At 31.3% G+C, this 21,654-nt stretch overlaps 1 protein-coding gene and 1 long non-coding RNA gene across 12 annotated transcripts in view; one reads left to right on the forward strand and one right to left on the reverse strand.

The window, feature by feature from the left end:
* The window catches only part of LOC145286125 (cadherin-23-like), a 1,312,625-nt gene that overhangs the window by 1,234,604 nt on the left and 56,367 nt on the right, over positions 1 to 21,654 (forward strand). For 2 of the 11 annotated variants that reach the window (XR_013869108.1, XM_080134828.1), the window contains one exon: positions 18,453 to 18,494. The exons of 8 other annotated variants lie outside the window; for them this stretch is intronic. Coding sequence is in view for 2 of the 3 variants with exons in the window: in XM_080134828.1 (XP_079990954.1) it covers positions 18,453 to 18,494 (42 nt within the window). In the remaining variant the exon portion in view is untranslated. Of the gene's footprint in view, positions 1 to 18,449; positions 18,495 to 21,654 lie in introns of all 11 variants that reach the window. One more of the 11 variants, XM_080134827.1, reaches the window with a different exon arrangement.
* LOC145286127 (uncharacterized) overlaps positions 1 to 21,654 on the reverse strand; it is a 110,790-nt gene that overhangs the window by 36,975 nt on the left and 52,161 nt on the right. The gene's annotated exons all lie outside the window — the stretch shown is intronic.

The raw sequence follows: 21,654 nt of genomic DNA on the forward strand, positions 1-21,654 counted from the left end.
TATTAATATAAGTTCTATTGAAGGCACTTGTATTATTTTAATTTCTTATTAAATTTCATGTATTGTGAAATATGTAAACGAGAACACACGAATCTTGTGATGAACCTATTTAATCAAACCAGGTAGTAAAAACTTGCTTTTCGTTTGCAATGTTTTCTTTGCTTTATTGAAATTCTCGTTAAATACAAAAGATTTCGGTAAAAAATTGCTGAAAAGAAGACGCAAAAAGTCGTTTTCTTTTTCTTTTTTTTTTTTTTACCGCGTCAAAAACTATTAAAACTTGTTTCGTTTAATATATCCGGATTTCGCAATTTTAAGCTTCCATGGAACGTCAGCATCGTCCGGCCATGTTTTCTATTCAAGCTACAATAGCCAAGATAGATAGAAGAAGCATTGACATTTTTGAGTACAAGTAATTCCATTCCCTCCAGTTTCTTTCATAATATGAAGAGAAATCCTACTAATAATGAAAATAGTCTAAAGGGATAAAATATTATAAAATATTAAATCGGAATTCACTCTTATTGATAGCATGCCTCGGCAAGTTAAACCACAAATTCTGTACCTCCCACTCACTTACCAAATATAATACAATAATATTGATAAAGACAGTTAAGGGTTTTTACGATCAGGCAACGCCCGGCACCCCCTTACTAAATATGCCCCCTCCTAAATATATATATATATATATGAAATAAAATTATTATCCTATCGTAAACTGCTTTAGCCATTTCCAGGACTGACTCCATATACCGCCCCTCCTAAAAATATATATGAAATAAAGTGATTTTCACATAGAAAACTTTTTAATCCATCACCGGAAATGGTTCCTTATACTGCCCCTCCTAAAAATATATATAAAATAAAGTGAGTTCCAGATCGTAAACTGATTCAGTCATTTCCGGGACTGACTCTATATATCTCTCTCCTAAAACTATATATGAAATAAAGTGATTTCGCATCGTATACTACCTCACCCATTTTCGGGACTAAGTACATATACCCCACTCCTCTTAAAAATCTATATGAAATAAATGGATTTACACCTCGTGAACTGATTTAGTCATTTCCGGGACTGACTCTATATACCCCTTCCTAAAAATATATAGGAAATAAAGTAATTTTCACATTGTAAACTACTTTAGCATGGGACTGACTCCTTATTCCGCCCCTTCTAATAATATATGTGAAATAAAGTAATTTTTCATTCATTTGAACATTTGCAACATGTCTTGGTTAACATATTTCCCATGTTTTATATTTATATCCATATCGAATTTGAACGGGTGCACGATTTTCATATACAATCTACAAGCATAAAATGCATACTAAAATAAAAACAAAAGAATGAGGAAGTATTTTTGCACATTGATTTCATATTTTTATACCTTGCTGCAATAGGCTGCGGTTTCAAATTACTGATCAATACGCGACAGTTCTTATTGATCTCGGAGCCGATGGCACAAAAGATACACGATTTTACTGTGTGTTTTATTGCAAATCGAAACCTTACTTCATAATATCGATATTCTGTTTTTTCAAAAGGGACTTTTTTCTGCAGAGAGGTCTTCAGATTCAAATTCTTAAAAAAAAGGGGGTTATCTGTGTAGAGTTCGAATTTATTTGGCTCCTCACTAAGATAGCGTTGGACACAATGTCCGTCTTATTTGGGGAAAATCCAGCTCCCCCCGCCCAAAAAAAAAGAGTATTTTGGATTTAGAGAAACGTAGAAATTATTTTAATCTAGAATGGTTTCTCTTTCACCGACATCGGACTGAACAGATATTGCACTTTGATCCCAGTCCAAAAGACGAGAACATCTGTGTCGAGATAAATAAGCATTCAAGCATATGAAAATTAATCTGGTATTTTTATAATAGGTTAAGACGAAAGTTCTTGCGGTATGTTTAATATTGATTTCGTTATAATTATCTTTACTTTATATACCATTTTAAAGGACGTTTTCTGCTCTATCTAATTGTTTAAATTACAATCGTTTACAAACAATTATGTCTTATTTTCAGAACGTTGAATAAAAGACGGAAAAAAAGCAAATTCGCATTTTTTATTTCAATTTAATTTAAGCTAGGCCGACAAGCTGTTGAAACAGCTCGGGATATCAACAAAGCGTTCATATCGCGGGCTGTTTAAACCACTACGAAACGCACAGCACAATGTTTTTTTTTGGGGGGGGGGTCTTTTTTTTTTTTTTTTTAGAAATTTGATGGTGGTGAAGAGTCTTGGAGATGATGAGGATAGTGGTCGGCCATTGGATGTTGATAACGATCAATTAAAAGCCTTATTCAAAACCACTTGATGCACAAGAAACTGTTCAAAAACTTGTTTCTGAAGTAGACTTAACGTATACGACGATTTCGACTCACTTGAGGGATATTGGAAAGACAAAAAAACTTCATAAATAGGTACCTTACAAAGAAACGCCGTTATGAGGTGTCATCTTTCCTTTTTTTTTTACGCAATAAGAACGACCAGTTTCTCAACCGGGTTGTGACTTGCGATGAAAAGTAGGTTCTTTACGACAACCGGCGATGCTTAGCTCAGTGGTTAGACGTCAATATAGCTTCCCGACATTCCCGAAGCTAGACTTGCACCAAAAGAAACTCATACTGACTGTTTGGTGGTCTTTGACCGGTCTCATGTATTAGGTTTTTTGTTGTTTTTTTTAATGGAGGCGAAACAATTATGGTACAAAAGTACTGTCAACAAATGGGTGAAATGCACCAGAAAGGTCGACAACAACATCCAGAAAAGGCCTAATTCTCTCCACGATCGCACATTTCTATACGGACTTTAAACAAATTGGGCAACGAAACTGCCTCATCCGTTATACTCTCCAGACCTCTCACCTACCGACTACTACTTCAAGTACCTTGACAACTTTCTGCGTGGCAAATGCTTCAAAAACCTAAGTAATATCAGAAACGCATTCAGTGACTTCGTCGCCATCAGAACTCAAGATTTTTTTTACGTAACTACACGTGTTTAGCGCTGACAAAAGGGTGTTGATTCTGATGGTGCTTATTTCGATTAATAAATTTTTGTTTGAGCCGAAATATCTTCATCTGAATTTAAAAGTTAAAAACAAGAACTTTCTTGTCAACCTGATATTATGTTCCTGTTTATCGTCGGTGATTTTTTTTCCTTAAAAACAAAACAGCTGGTAACCTGCTTTCGGGTTCCGATCTATCTAGCACCGAGATTGCATCCGACATTTTTAATCATTTCGATACACGTAAGTGTATTTTACGATTTGTACTTCTGTATTCTGTTATATATATACACCTAAAAGTCAATTTAAACTCTGTAAATTAGAATTTACAAGAATTTATTATTCTACAGGGAGCACAAGTTAATAAAAACTTAAAATTTCACTTATTCCATAGTTTCAAAGAATGGCTCTTATCCTCAAAAGAAAATATTTTGGGTGTATGATTTTGTCTTATGTATAGACCAATTATTGGAGAAAAAAATGTTATTAGACCTAAGATTTCTGATTAAAATAGTTCGACGTGACCTTTGCTTATTTGTAATATTTTCAGTGTTAAAAAAATATACATCGTTTAAAATGCGTACTTTTATTAAAGTAGACCTGGCGCTGATGTAAGTGTGGGATTTGAAAGTTGTCTGTATTCTATTGCTGGTGTAGAAATTTCTATGAAGATTTGGGGCGGGATAACAAATTATATTCGGCTGTTTATAATTGGTACTGGTTAGTGTAGTTAGTGTGGGGCTTATCGAGTCAGTAATTAGGGAGGAGAATTATAGAGATTGATATTGTGGGGATAATTAGGTGAATTGCTATTATTATTACTGATGTGGGTATTTTAGAATTTTGAATATATATATATATATATATATATATATGTATTCGAAAGGCGTTCTCAAAGCAATGCCTTCTATTTTTATTACGCCCGAATGAATCAGAGAGGATTACAAATTGCATTGTTATGATGACTAAACTAATGCCTGACCGAAAAGTATCAGCTTTTTGTTGCAGATATTAACAGTGTGAGACTAAAAAAAAAAAAAAAACGGCACCTGTCATTGTGGTGTTTCAGAAACATAGATGCTTCATTGAATTCTTGGTAAAAGTGCATTGAGAATAGTGGTGACTAAGTAGAAAAAGAAATTCTGTTGTACAAAATGGTGCTATTAACTTCGTAGCTCTTTAAAAAAAAATGTGTTAAAATAGGACGCTTTCCTTTTTAACAGCTCTCTCTCTCTCTCTCTCTCTCTATATATATATATATATATATATATATATATATATATATATTGTGTGTGTATTGTGAGGCCATATATATACAGGGTGGTCTGTTCTTTGAGAACATTTATTGCATTTTCAAGAATAATGAAAATACAAACAAGAACACATCTGTAAATTAAATAAGATGACATTCGTACATAAGCAACACTCTTACTAAATAATTTCATGAAATCTCCCTCCGTTTCAATAATAGCTTCTATCCGAGACCTAAATCTTTGGCAGGCGCTTATAAGATGGTCCTCGTTGATGTTGTGCATTACTTTAACTATTGTGTTGTGGGGATGTCTATTAACATCTCTAACAACAACGCCCCACACGTAAAGTCTGGAGAGTTTGGAGACTACAAGTTGGTCAAAGTTCTTTTCGTCAGAAAAAAAAGTGTCTTGTTCAGCATGATGTTTCAGTTTGTTTAAAAGTATCTTTGATCTCACTAACCGATTTTCTTTGGTCTCGGATATAAAATGGCCTCTTTTCATACCATAGGATTTGTATCGAAGAATTTCATGGACAGTCCTTCGAATTGTGGCTTTGGAGACACCGAGATCTTTTCCAATTGACCTCTGGGGGCTCTCGTCAATGATATTCTGAACTTGTTGAATAAACTCGTATGTTGTAGTGCTGCCAGAGCGTTGTTGGTGCTTTTTAAGTTTAGCAACAGGAGAACTTTCGCCATCATTATCTTCTAACTCTTTGCGAACTTTTAAAACAAAGGATTGGGCGACTTTAAGAAATGTTCCAATTTGCAAATTGTTGTGTTCTGCCATTATTGCAACTATTACAGCATGTCTTTTCATTTACTGTGTTAGTTTATTATCTCCCAGGATTGATTGTCTGTATGAAAAAGTAAAAGTTAATATACAAGAAAGAATTGGTAAAATAAGGGATGTTCACAAATACCAGACGCACTTTATATATATATTTCTGTAAAAATATTTTCTTATAATATATGCCAATCCTTATTTAAGAAGCCCAATGTAATTACAGAGCAATATAGAGAATGAATGACATACTATATTCCAAAATTCATGATGTCGACCATCTTATAATTGATTCTTTTAATTCGGCTTACATTTACAATTTTTAACAGTATCTGTTTCGTAGCGCAAAATCAATCACTCAATTATTATTTTAATCAGTAAATTTAATATGCCCTAACTCCTCAAAAGAAATAGCAACAATCAATCCGTTAAAAGGAAATAAAGTGTGATTTCACATGATTAAAATCGGAAAATTGGAAGAGAAGCTGCATATACCTTGAATGTTTCCATTACGCTATTTTGATTTTTATCAAACAGTTATTAGACCTAACTATTTGTACTAACAATCCACATTTTTGTAGCTTAGTTTAGTTTCGTATATGCAAACATGTATAATATTTTATAATTTATTTATGTTATTTTAATACACAAAATTAGAATTAATAGATTTACTAATTATTAAATAGAACATTTTGATAGAAGATTCATAAATTAATGTAGATTAAAAACTAATGTTATATTCATTGCTGGTAGACGTCCTAGGAGTTTCATGTTATTTATTTTATTTTTTTCGTATCTGTTCTGCTTGAAGCTTCGCCAGGGAAAAAAATATTATTTTTTCTGGTATCACGTGACTGTTAATTTCCGTTTTACCGAAGTCTCCATTAACTCGTAGGTGCCACCTAAACCTTTTCATTCAAATAACGAATTAAAGCATGTTATAAGATAACAAACACTAAAATAGTTCAAATCAATCGAAAACATTCTTTTATAGTGAAAACTATAATTTAAAAATCCATGCATCAGTAAGGATATAGACGACGATATCAAAGCAAGTGACAAATATCATTGTGACAAATATTGTCAAAGGTTCACAAAACAGTATAGTCTACCGAGAACAATAGAAGACAAGAATTGACTAAAACGAAAGAACGTCGTGTAAACATAAGATAAAATATATGCAGTTTCTCCATCAGCAACATGTTGATTCGAAACAATATTTTACTCCTTTTCAAGAGCTTATGGTCAAGTATGGATTTGATGAAAGCGTTTCTATGGAACGAACTGAATTCGAACTTGGTACACTCAGATCCCCAGTTCGTGTCGTTAAACATTACGCCGCATTCTCTCGTTTCTACATTTATATCAAGGAACAGTTTATTAAGCATTCTCTGCCTATCCATTATTTATTTGTACGAACTTCATTCATCATTAAGACCATCGACCCTGCGCTTCCTTTATTTTATAATACAATCCATTGTTATCTGCTCACCATTTTCCTTGTTCTCGACGAGGCGGGAAGTTAACGTGATATAAGCGGACAATAGGCCAAGGTCATGCTAAAATCAATTCAGTGAACCGAAAATGCCAATGAATGTCACAGCGAAACACTGCATTATTTTTATAAATACGGAAAGAGAAAACAACAAAATACATTGATAAACATGAAAAGAAAACCTAAAATATAACAATGCAGTTTAAAGTCATAAAGTCTACTTCAGATTTTCATGTGAAAAGAAGAATATGCTCTTTTAATAAGTGCGTATTAAGGAAGCATTATTTCTTGTGATAAAATGCAAATGAATATTGGGTGACCTTTCTTATTTGCATTATAAGGCACAAACATACGCAAACACGCACACACACACATATATATGTGTGTGTGTGTATGTGTGTGTGTACATATATATGGTTGGTTGTTTTTGTTTTACGGCATATCAACCCTTTTCAGGTTATTTAATGCCGAATTCAGTGATTTTGAAGAACAATTTTTTAACAGAGTATATTTGTTGTTTTTTTTTTTTTTAAGTCGGTTTCTATTTAACCCATAGTAGGGGCCCTAACAGGTACTACCACTCCGGGTCAGAGTGAACCTGGGAGCAATGGCAACTAAAGGGTGGCTTGACATTCCCCCAAAGCCCGTAAGTTGGGGCCTCACCATCGGATATAGTTTAAGGTCATATCCAGGCCTTATACATATATGTTGCGCATTTTGGCAGCATGCTTTCATCAGACAGATATTGTTAAATTGCACGGAGTGTTTTTGCTTAATATTTTTTTATTTTTTTTTTTTTTTTTAATTTTTCCATTTTTAGAGTGGCCATTCTTATATTTCGGTCGAATTTGTGTAGGAAATTTCGTAGTCGTTTTCGTCTATCTAGTTTTTTTTTTTTTGCAAGTACTTTTAACTGATTTCGTTCAGTCATCTTTGCTTTCCAATTAAGAAAATCGTCATATTGGCCCAAGCGTAAAAAGACTAAAAAGGTACTGGAAGCACTATAAGAGCCAAACAGCCAAAAATCAACAATGTAAATTTGGAAAACAATATTTTAAAGCGCTTGGGTATGTTACCATCCAGAGTGTATGAGTGTGTGTGTAATATTTGAACTTATGTTGTAATTAAAATTTATAAATTAATAAATTTAAAAAAAAAATGCAAATTCCATACTATTTTGTAAATCGCATTTTTAAACCTTTGTATATTTATTTTAGCCACGTTCTCAACACGTTAAAATGTATTTTTCTTTTATACACGGAACGCTTCATTATTTCAAACAATTTAAATGTACTGAAGCATATAAAAGCATCCAGATTTTAAACAAAATAATCATCAAAAACTGCCTGGAGATGACTGAAGAAAATTAGTTGAAAGTCCTTGCAAAGAAAAAAAAAAAGATGGACGAAAATGACTACGGAACCTTCCTACACGAATTCGACTGAGGCATAAGACTGCCCATTCGAAAAATTACAAAAACGATCATTAAGCAAAAATACTCCGAGATATTTAACAATATCTGTCTGAATATATGTATATATATATACGTTTGAAGCAAAAACAACGCATTGTTACAAAATAAATAGATATTTATTTTGTTTGAAATTTATGTTAAAGTTAATAAATATATTTCGAAGGAAGCCTTCATCTTCAGTGTGTGTTTTTTTGTGTTTTTTTTGCCATATTGTTGTTGGAGCAGAGAATTAGCCGTTTGTTGTTTCTACGGTAGTTTTTTTAAGTCTCGGAACGGTGCGTTTGGTCATGCGAGATTCACGTTAAGATTCCGAGATTAAAAAAACTACCGTAGAAACAAAAAACGGCTAATTCTCTGCTCCAACAACAATATGGCAAAAAAAAAATACTGAAGATGGAGTTTTCCTTCGAAATATATTTATCAACTTTAACATAAATTTCAAACAAAATAAATGTTTATTTTGTAACAATGCGTTGTTTTCGCTTCAAACGAATATAATACGTATCTTATTTAATTCTAATTCAATCAACGCGTCTAAGGAGCAAAATCTTAACGTGTGTGTGTGTGTGTGTGTGTGTGTGTGTGTGCATTGCTCGCTAGGTTAGCATCGTCCTTACGAGTATAAAATTGCTGATTGGATGACCAAATCCCTTGTTACAAAAAACAAGCATAATAATCATTACTAAATAGAACTTATACGTATATATTTATTAGAAAATAATTATCAAATAATTTAAAAATAGTTTTATAATAATTTACACCTAAAGCAATATATGTGTATTTGTGTATTTATATAGTTCAGATTTATTCTACTAAGAATCAAACCTTAAAGCAAAATGCAGCTCAACATTCAATTATTTCCAAATTTTAAAAGAATTAAGTAACATTACATATCAAAGTTACATCTACATATTGTGATGTAATATATCAGTTTGAAGCAAAGAAAATCTAAAACATTGTAAGACAAGTGTATACATAGTTTAAAACTTTGTGCAAGAGCCTTCAAATGTCCAGTAAAACAACAGTTAAAACCAACGGCGAAATAGAATTGACAGTTTTTAAAAAGAAGTGAAACCACAGAAAACTTAGATTCGAGTGTACAGAAATAACCGTTTGCACGTCGAGCGGTTCGCTGGGTTCACTTAAAAGTCGATACAAGAATACTAAGTCCTGTTTATGGCCTGAATCTGTTCAAGTATGATTTGAATTCTCCTAGTAAGACGTATTATTTTTTTATTATTATTCAAAGCAGATATTAACTGTGATGATATAATTTTGATTTGTAATATATATATATTACGTTGACAAACCGATTTTCGTCAGATCACCGAAGTTAAACAATGTTGAGCCTGGCTTGTACCAGACGGATGACCATTTATGAATTCTATGCGCTGTATCTGCTTTCCGCTTATCTCGGCATTGTTTCCAGTCGTCCTGAACCTCCACTTACCACTGTTATTAAACAACGCCGACTCAGGAAAGGTGTGGTTGGAGATTGCGCAACTCTTATCACAATAATTTCATTCTTAAAGTGGTTATGTCAAGACTGGAGGAAGCTACTATATATATATATATATATATATATATATATATATATATATATAAGAAATAAAAATTACAATAATCAAAATCAGGTAATCAAAATGGTAAACTTAAGATATATTATAAATATTAAAGAGTTAATATTTACAAGTAAAGTAATCTCAACCATATATATATATATATAGAGAGAGAGAGAGATAGAGGCCGCATTGATTAGAATCTTTGGCTTGAGTTAAAAGTGATTTTGGTCTTGAGTTTGAACCGTCATCGACAGGACACTTATCTCCAAAGTGAAAATTTTGCTGGGATTAAACACAAATGTCTGAGGATCATAATTAAAAATATTTCTTAATTAATAATTGTTTAATTCCACCCTTTACGACTGTTGCCGTTAAAAATAAGTAATAAGTGGCTTTTGAATTAATGTTGAAATGCGAATCCCGTTCAGTTAGATATTTTGAATAGTATAGAGAGATTGTTCACTCGATAACGCATCATAGACTTTATATCTGTTCTATCTGCATAATTGTGACGACGGCCGCATCGTTTACAATGTTTGAAATTGAACTTTATGCTTTTATATATATTATCTTTATAAGTATATATATGCATATATACTTTTATATATCAGTATCTTATATATATATTATTATATTATATATATATATTACATATATATTATAATTACATATATATTATATTTATATATATATATATTATATTTATATATATAATATATTTATATATATATAATTATATATATATTATATATATATATAATTAATTTTTTTAATGTACTGCCACGTATATTAAAAGCTTTACTTTTACTATTTAAAAATTATTAAAAATAACTTTATTATATACTAAGTCATGGATATGCGAGCGACTTTATGAAGGTTAACTGATTTGGTTATTCTTTTGAAAAACAAACGTTCATTATTTTTTTATGGTTTTTATTAGATAACTGGTTTCATTTTACTATTACGCTCAGTTTTATTTATGCATATTTTCTACATTGTGCATAATTACGTAGCATTAATGATGTAACAGTTCTGAACAGTTAACTGATGGCACACAAGTTATTCTTTCTTTAACGTTTGAAATCATTATTATATATTGGGGACAATAATGAATAGTGGATTGGCTCTGTAATAATAAATACGACATCGGCATGAATCAAAATCCATTATTTAAGCATATTTTACGTCTTACATATTAGGTACAATATAATAATCCAGGATTAGCTCTATAATGATAAATACGAAATATGCATAAATTAAAATATCATATTAAGTGTATTTTACAACCGGGCAACGCTGGGCAGCCTGGTAATATATACGAACAAGGAGATGAGTTAAATCACAAATTAATTATTCTTGTGGTTTACAGTCTTACAAAATATTGTTGGGGGGGATATTTTTATATAAGTCAATCCCAGCCAAATAAAATAGCGCATTATAAAAAAAATAAGCAAAGGAAGAATTGTGGGATTTATATTTAAATTTTGTGCAGTAAAAATATACAAGTTTTAAACAAAAACTTATTATTTGAAACCAGAAGAGATGAGCCATGAATTGAAAAGCCATGGATTAACGAAAGAACTTTAAATTTCTCGTATTCCTCGTTTCAATATATTTTCGTTTGAGAGCTTTATATTTTTACTGCACAAAATGTATATATAAATCCTACAATTCTTTATGTATATATATATATATATATATATATATATATATATATATATATATATATATGCTGATAGAGCCATGCGTAATGAGAAAATAATTATAAGAAAAACTAAAATTCGTGTTTTCTTATTTATTACTAATTATTGTTAATTATGTATTTCATACGCGCAAACAAGATCAGTGGGATTGATGAGTTCGAGTGATTAATGGATTAAGATGAATGTATAAAAATCGTGATGAATAAATGAATTATTTTCATTTCAGCATCTGTCATAATGTCATATTTTTTCCTTATACGTTTTTGTATTATATATTCACATGTTGCAATCATTGGGAAGATTCGCATCGAGAAAAAGAATCGAATCATTATTGTCTTATCATTCCAACGATGCTACTACGTTGTAGTTAAATGACGCAGTATTAATGCTAAGATTGTCAATTCTAATGACTTCTTTATACTTTTCTTTATTGCGAAAATTCAACGATATTGAGTTTAAGCGAGTAACTCGTGTGACAGCACAAAAAACGATATCACGAAACTAGAATAAAATTAATGGACTCCTCATGCACCAGTGGATCTTTTCAATTATATACAAAAGAACTTTTCATTAAAATTACAGACCATATATATATATATATATATATACTAGCAGGAAGACCTGGCGTTTAATGAGGATTAACGAACGTTTCACGATTACATATTTTTATTATATCGAAATCTGGGTAAAATCGGCCATTTTTCAATCAAATCGATTAATTGTTCAGGACCCACCGCATTGCACTAGGGAGGAAGTTTCACGTGCCTCAACGCAATGACTTAGTTCACAATACATTGCAGTTTATACTACACTGTAAAGAACTTACTGTTGATTTTATAAAAAATATTTTCATATATAATGGTTTGAATTAAAATTTATAAAGCAAAACTCAAGTATATTTCGATTGCACTTTAAACAGACACATTTATTTCGAAAGTGCCCCTGTCATATCAAAGAACCTACTATTTATTTTATATGCCGGGCCTTTGTGCTTATGTCGTAATAAAACTTCTCAAATGCACTTGTGATTTTAAACTGTATAAGGCGTTAACTCTTGTCAAAATTGCATGCTTCATTATTTCATCAGATTTTATCAATTATTAATACTTATGGAAGACATTTCCATACAAAACATATTTAAGAACATTGCCATGCACATAAAGTACGTTTGTGTGAAATTTTAAAAAATCGGCACAACAATTTAGGAGTCCATATGGAACGAACACACACAACGTTCCTTTTTATATAATAGTAGAGATCTAAATTTTGAAAATAGATATAGCAATTAAGCAACACAGAATTTTCCGCGTTTCATCCTCGTGAGGATTCGTCAGGCTGTTGCATAGAATCGGTGTTGATTTGTGTTTTTATCTATTCCCGTTGTACTGTGTTAATTAAAAATTACTTTTTATGCCTACAGACTTGTTTCACACTTATGCAATCATCAGTGTATAAAGTGATAATTACTATTGGCCGAGAGATTCGAACCCAGTCACAAATCCACCCTTAACTTCATAGGATGATATATTTCCTCCGGGATACAGGCAATTAATACAAGAATTAAGTACCTATAAATGTCATGTCGGCGGCTATTCATAATAAACAATCAGAGAGAGTATTACACGACAGGCAATCTGAATGTTGCATTCGCACTAAAGTTGACCTTTCTTTTCTTAATTTTTTCTTTAAGAGAGCTCAACTTTAATTTCTTCAAGGGGCTTTATAAGTAGAATAGTTTTCAGTAAATATTAACAATTTTTTACACTAGTGTTTCATGTTTATGCACTCACCAAAGTCAGGTGTTCCCTATATTATTGATCAGGATAGCTTTTTTAATAATATGTAGAAAAAAAAACAATCCTTTCGTCAGACGTATTGTCCGAATGGTGATTCGTGTTCTTTAAAAAAAATTATTTACTATCGATTCTATCAATTTTAATATTCAACTCTGATCGATAATTTTTATTAGTCGTGAATAGAATGGGTGGAGAAGTACGTATGCCCACAGTAACATCTACTACACTGAAATGAACATTAGCGATAACTTTTCACTAATACTGTTCTGTTGGTTATTAGTCTCTCTCTCTCTCTATCTATCTCTCTCTCTCTCACACACACCCACACACACACACACACACACACACACACACACACACACACACACCTACTCAAAAGAGAGATTGAAGACAGAAAGAACAAAAATAAATTTTGTGCATAGATTTAACGGCGTGTTAATTTTCTACCAGTCGCTGTGGCTCATACTACTAACGCGCAGCACTTAACTTCAGAAATTGTTAGTTCGAACTTCACACTAGACTTAAATATTTTTACTTTTATTTTATCCCAAAACCCACCCAAAGTAGACTTCTGTTTACAAAATCGACTTTTGAATCTAGTGGTAGTGGCTGCATTTCAAGTTACAATATTAAGCAGATTACTTACTAGCATTTTATTTATTTATTATAATTTACGAATATTAGCATCCCGGGCGACGTCAAGTAGTCATTTATATATATATATATATATATATATATATATATATATATATATATATAGTGTTTAAATGACCCCCCTAGCAGGGAAAATCACCTCATCAGGCCAAAAACCATCCACGAAACTTTCAATAAAGACCATCCCTTTATATTAAATTCAACTTTACAGGGTTGAACCATTCTAAAAAGAAAGAGGGGTACTAACAACCTCTATCCAAACAAATATAACCTATTCACAAAATAATGTTAGGTTTTTCAAGGTATAATTCTGAAGCAGATTTATTATAAGTTTTCATTAAATTTTCTAGCTCCAACCATTATAATTATAATTGTTTTCGTTTATTTTGTTAATACGAATTTTTAGAACTATTACTCCAATATCAGAGCAATCAATAAATTTTACTAAGGTTTTTTTTCCACTTAAAATCGAGATATAAATATATACATATATTACTAAACTATAAATTTAGCGCTATTTCCCTATATAATACAAAAGTACCGACATATATACAAACAAACGTGAAAATTTATATATATATATATATATATATATATATATATATATATATATATATATATACAAATTACTCTTATAATATGGTGAAGAATATTAGTAACTAAGTCTACTTATATTATTCACGGTAAAAATTTCACTAAAAATTATTTTTATAAAAATTAATAGATTCTTCGTTAAAAATTAATTTCACTTTTTACATAAATTTAGCGTTTAAAATAGATTTGGCGTTTAAATTAAATAAGTAAATAAGATTTAGCGTTTAAAATCCTAAAAATAAATAATAAAGCATATTACAATATATAAGTCGATGGTATGATTAATTCGTTTATATTCTTATAATTTTTTCAGTGAATGTATTTGGAAAGGTTTACAGGAAATTGCTGTTTAATGTTCAATAGTTTCTCCCGGTCTTTAAAATTCGTTATTTCTAATTTTTCATGAAGGCATAAAAAGCACGGTGCGTGTAATGAATTACATACTTTCGATCTTCTTATGATCCGCCATTCTAACTTTGGAGTTTTATTCTCCTTTATTAATTTCCAATATTTATTCTCCTTTATTAATTTCCAATATTGTGTCTTTTTCGTATTTTTGATTAGTAAAAGAACTTTTATGCCCATAGAATCTTTCTTTAAAAGTTGCCTGCGTACTACCTATATATAGCTAGAAAATTTAATGCAAACTTATAATAAATCTGTTTCAGAATTATACCTTGAAAAACCTAACATTATTTTGTGAATAGGTTATATTTGTTTTGATGTAGGTTGTTAGTACCCCTCTTTCTTTTTTAGAATGGTTCAACCCTGTAAAGTTGAATTTAATATAAAGGGATGGTCTTTATTGAAAGTTTCGTGGATGGTTTATGGCCTGATGAGGTGATTTTCCCTGCTAGGAGGTCATTGAAACACGTTTGCTAATGTGTAGCCAATAGCTCTCCAACAATCAATATATTGCTCTGTTTCATGCATTGAGCACTCTTTGGAATGACATATTGTGTTGTTGTTATGAGTTTCTGAAAAATTCTACCAACAGTATAATAATATATATATATATATATATATATAAGCCCTAAATATCAATAGAATTCTTTTTCAAAATTGGTACTTTTACATCCAATTAATATACACGTTTACCGACGATTATTGGGAGGTGGCGGTGGTCTAGTGGTTAATGACACGAACTGACGACCTGGGTTCCAAGTTCGAATACAGTTCGTTCCACAAAAATCACTTTCAATTAGGATATTGGCGATCTTCACGATATCTTTCTTAAAAGAATTCTACTACAAAAATATCGGAGAAACCAATGTCAATAACAGAATCTTTGAATTCATACGATATGATAATGATGACGATGGTGACCGAATAATCTCTTTCAAACTAAAGAGCGTAAGAAAAACAAAATGTTTAATTCAAGTAGTACAAACCGACGACAGATCCATTTCACGCTTAATCCTACAATCCCATCTACATTAACAAATAAAAACAAAAGTATTTTATACCTAACCATGCGTTGAAAATAAAATAAAAACTACAACTACATCCAGTGTTGATGATTGAAAGACTAGAGAGTCAGTTCTTCGTTACGATTAATAGAATTTACCATTTTAAGTCTATTAATTTACAAAATACACGTCTGCAAAATAATTAATCTATGAACAAAACCTGTAGTTATAAAGAAATTTGAAGTATGGAAACAGTTATCAAAATAACTGGATTCAACATTGAAAGGGTTGATATGCCATTAAAACAATAAACTAAAACTACATATCTGTAGACGTGTTGCACGGGGCACTCTTTTTAGCCTTGAGAAAGTAGAAAATCGACTTTGAAATCTAGTAGTGATGATCTACTTCTCCCTACAACCCCTTTCTCACAAGAGACGTTGCTAGTCTTTCTCTACTTTATCGCTATTTCTACGGAAAGTGTTCGACCGAGGTCTAATCTCTGGTTTCTCTTTGTAAGACATTCACAGCTAGAACTCGTTTTGATACAACGGAAAAAGGATTTCCTTTTTCTCCCGCCATGTGCCTAGTCACGGGCGGAATTTCCATACGCAGGGTTTCTTCGCACAAGTTTCGCGCCTGTGAAACGTATTTACGCGGGATTGCGTCCTGCTAATTAGTCATTTTCAATTTTAATGTAAACCAATCTATCAGAAACCTTACGTAATCAAACACAGTTCGTAACATTGAACAATATTTGTATTCCTATGATGTTCTGCATCTGTCAACTAGCAATCATTTCCATCTTATTAAACCTTATTTTCAAGCTACTCTTCGCCTTGATAAATGATAGCCAATCAAAACAAAGACATTGCAGAAATCATGAAAGTGCTGTCAGTTAGTTAAAGAAATTTGCGTACGTGTCATATACTGCAGTAAAATAAAAAAAAACAATACGATTTTTAGTATTGCTTTTTTACAACGTAGTAGCTTTGTCTCTGTATCCATGTCTTTTTCTCTACCTCTTTCTCTGTTTTCCTCTCTTTCTCTCTTTTTCAATCTCTGTCTGTCTCTCTTTCTCAGTATCTATATTTATCTTTGTCTTTCTCTAATTTTCCTTGGCGTTTTATACTAAAAATACACAACTACAGCATATAACTGGCCTGATTGCAGACCGTTTGGTTTCGCAAATATCAACAAAGTGATGCATATATGTATTGTTTTTTGTTTTTTTTTTGTTCGTTTTTTTTTTGTTTGTTTGTTTTTAATGCATTAACAGGCCTTACAGCTTTGGAGTGTTTCAGTGGCGCTAAAAAAAAACGTATAATGCTGTGTTACGACAGTACCTTTAACTTATGTAGAAGTAGTACTGTAATGACTTGAACTGTATTACCACTTACTAGTAAAGTGTGATAGTACAGTACAATATCGCAATATTAGTACAATACAGGTACAACACCGAATTCCCGGCATTCTTGTGTTCTAATTTTACAAGAGTAAACATATTGCTGAACCAATTGTGATTAATCAAAAACGCTGCGTACAACGCGAGTCCATCTAAATTTACACCCCAATCATCTCTATCCCTTTCTTTGAAAATTACAAATAAATATATATATATATATATATATATATATATATATATATTATTATTATTATTACCGTTTCATAATCTGCTTAGGTACACTACCGGAGTCGACTTAACAATCTGATAATTTCGTCAGATTTTCTGTAAGGTCTGACGAAATTATTGGATTGTTAATTTGTCTCCAATAGTGGAACCATGTGTAACTAAGTAGATACGAAACGGTAATAGAACTATATATATATTGCTCTAAAGTAATATTGAGCACTTTTTCAGTTTTTTTTATATTTACTGACTATATATATTCTGACGAGACTAAAAGATTTTTTTTATTTTATTTTCAAGATCGTTTCATATTCAGAGGCTATAAAATCAAGCAGTTTGAATATTGCAGTCAAAAAATAATCTCCATAAAATCTGGCACTTCAATTTTAAAGTGTGCCCTTTATTTTCGTTGATATAATTATTTATTCAAACTATTAGTTTTTCCTGACAAGATGATAGTCGAAATGGTTATAAAGAGTTTTCCGTTAATTGTTTTCAACAGTGTATGCATATATACACGTGTATAATATATATATATATATATATATATATATAATATACATGCATATATGAACGTCATTATTCAATTGTTAAAACTCTCTCCATAATTCAAACAGTATCAATAAGAAATTATATAGAGTGCAATGGTATAATTGGGTACAAATCTAAATTAATGTAATATGAAATGTAAGTAACCCAGAAAGTATATTTCTAAGTTAGTAAAACTAAAATAATGTTTTTCTTAAGATGAAACAAAAGTTAAACGTGTTTGGATTTGATAACGTTCAATATTATCGATGCCTGGGATACAGCAAACATCAAGACGAGTCTTGCGTCTCCCAGATTCTCGTTGAAAGTTTTGATTTTTTTTTTCTTTTTTTTTTTTTTTTTTTTTTTTTTGTCGTGAAGAAATTTGCAGTGAATAGTCGTTGCCTCTGAATGGTACAATGTCAGCAATTCGGTGGTTTACTTGTATTACAATTTGGTAGTATAGCATTTCAGAAGTGCTACCCGACAAATTACATAACCCAGAATTATCTAGACTTTTTTTTTTATTTCTTCACCTCCTTTTTTTTTACCCTATGGAAGTGACACGGGGACATCCTACCACCTTTGGCTCGCTTACGACAGGTAAACCTGGTTCCTGACTACGGGATTTTTATTCAACTCTAATGTGCATGGGTAGTGGTTAATTGAATATAGTGTCTTCGTGTTCGTTTTTTTTTTTTTTTTTTTTTTATATATAATCGCATCTGCATCTGAACGCTCGTGGCGGCTCAAAAGTGTTTGATATCCGCCAGTCTTTTATCTTCCTGTCGAATTGTTCTGTTTTGTTCATAGTGTTTTACGTGTATGTATATAAATATATTGTGTGTGTTGTTTCTCGTGTTCACAGTAAATCAAAGTGCTCGATCGTAAGTCATACAAGAACCAACTATTTATCATTTTATTCAAATTGCTGTTTCAGTTTGAGATATCCAGATTGCGTCTCGGTTGTTGCAACCTGACCTTTTCTAATTTCTGGTGGACAAAACCCGAGTACCTCCAACTGACGCAGTAATATATAGTATCTAAATAAAAATATATACTGCCTTTCAATACAAATCCATCATAAAATTTAAATAACACACGCGCACACACACACATATATATATATATATATATATATATATATATATATATATATATATATATATCCCTTATCAAACCTATTTTTGAATAGCTAAGTTCATCTAACGTTCATCGTTTCATAGTATGATGTTAATTCCTTAAAAAAAGGTTGTAGGGTGAAAATAGCTATTCAGGAATATCTTAATTGAAAAGAAAAATATTGTTTTAAATTACGTCTTTAACTGTTATGGTGTCATTTGTATCATTAAAATACGTTTCAACAGTATGTGCGTGTGCCTTTATTTTAACATTATAAATTATTAAATGTTTTGATTTTCCATACCTCGGCTTTCTTTGATAAGTCTCAATAGAAACGTTGTAATTGCGCCTTATCAACGAAATCTTAGGTGTGGAATACACAGTCCTTCAATAATGTATAACACTGAAATAAACACCGGGCACATACTCTTAATTGTATATATTGAGCACTGTCTTAATTCTTTTACATCATGTGTGTGTATATATATATATATATATATATATATATATATACAGGGTGACCCAAAAAAACGGGTCTCAACTCTTATTCGGCCCCGTTTCATAGTGTTTTGTCCAACTAAAATTAAACTTTGGTCATAACTAGTTCATTATATTCAAAACACTAGGGTCTTTTGCCTTTTTTCTCTCCGTTCTACAGCATATGTTCTAGATGGCCTCTATTTAGCTGTTGTTTCTTTTTTGGTCACCCTGTATATGATAGATATATATATATATATATATATATATATATATATATATATATATATATTATAAGCGTGTTTTATCTGTACTATATTTTTCCTTTGTCTTTTTTTTTTGTATTTGTTTGTATTAATGAAATAATGTTATCCAAAGTCTTGTTTCTTCTTTTACAACCTGAATGCTTTAGAAACGATGGTATGTTAGATTTAGCGTTTGTTTGTTTGTTTGTTTTTTCTCTTTCTTTTTCTGTTGAACAATTGGATTATTTCTATTCATTCGTATTTTTCCTTTGAATGCAATGACTTTCAGATGGATGAGTCTTTTCAACGAACGCTTTCTCTTCGCATTTTAATGCATCGTTTATTTATTACCATTGGAGACCAGACTTTAATAGTTACAGGTGAATCAAGAAGCCTGTAACTGCTCTCTTTCTCTCCGGAACATTCTCCCAGTCTAATGACAACGCCAAAAGTATTTATTTAGGAAAAACAAAAAAAAACAATATTTTATAGTTCTGTGTGTCTGCAATGATTAATAATCTCTGTCCATCTCTCTCGACTAATGTACTACATCAAAAGTGACAATTTCTATAATTACTTACTAGAATATGGTCCCCTGATCTTATATTCTTGCCATAGTGTATAAAATATAAGAGTTTACAAATGAACAAACGACTGTAAAAATTTCTTGCTAATGTATGCTATCCTTAAAGAAAATAATGCGTAGGAGGATGGTCTTATAACAACAACAGATGCTACACTACCCTCTAAAGGAAGGGTTAATGTCTGGGAGGATGGTAACATGATAACAAAACAGATAGTCCATTATCCTTCTCTCCAAGAAGGTAATCTCTAAAAAGAAAGTAATATATATTATCTAAATAAATGTCACGTGTTCTCATAATACATATATTAACACTAATCCACCCACGAATTAAGTATTAAAAACAGTACAATAGTACAATTAATAGAAGTATTAGTATAGTTTCGGCTTTAGACGGGCAGATAACAAATTTCTGTGAGTAATAGATATTGCCACACCCAGAAACCGAAAACTTTTTATTTTTAATCCTCTCATAATATTATCCATCATTCAACTGAAAATCCATCTCATTAAAACTTATCCTCGAGTGGCTTTTTATTTTGATATATGATGAATCATTTAAAAAAAAGATAGCATTATCGAAATATGCCTCGTTTGAAAAATATAAAATTTTCTAAAACGTCTTTGATTATAACTTGCGTAACGCGAGAGTTTCTATTTAAGTGCGTGATAGCTTTAAGCGAATCAACAGTCAAAGGATTTCTTTAGATCAAGTTGAATATCTACAAGAATTTATTACATGTAAATCAGTAATTTGTGTGTGGGGGGTACAAGTGTATGAATAACATATGTGGAACTCTGTTCCGTCTGCCTGCTTCACACCTGACTACAACTTGGATGTCTTCAAGTCCAACGTTAACAAATTCCTAATGAACCGCCCCCTTAAGTAAACACTTCATCAAATCTCCACGCTAACGTACTATATTTGCAATAACCCTTATCCCTGAGTGGCTTCCGGGCCTTGATAAGTGGTGACCACCGTGTAAAAAAAAAAATGCCCTCCATATCTTTTAAACATTAGCTTAATATCACTATCATCATTTTATTCTGTTTAAAGCTTGTGGGGCATGTGTTGGATGGCTTTTATAAATCGACTTCTAAACTAGCCTACATAAAACCAGATTTTTATTTATACTTTTCCTCCTCTAAATCCATTCATATAGATTCCGTCAATGTCTTTCTTATATTATACCCCGCCAACTATCTCTGTCACCGCAACTGTTCTTCATCTACTACCACAAACACTCTAATCTATTCTCTTAATGTGACCAACCAGAAAGTTTTCCGTTCTTCACAAATCCTCCTATACTGTCCAATTAATCATATCTCTAGCTCA

This window comes from Euprymna scolopes, chromosome 10 (assembly GCF_053919585.1).
Source record: "Euprymna scolopes isolate OS-2025 chromosome 10, ASM5391958v1, whole genome shotgun sequence".
NCBI lineage: Eukaryota > Metazoa > Mollusca > Cephalopoda > Sepiida > Sepiolidae > Euprymna > Euprymna scolopes.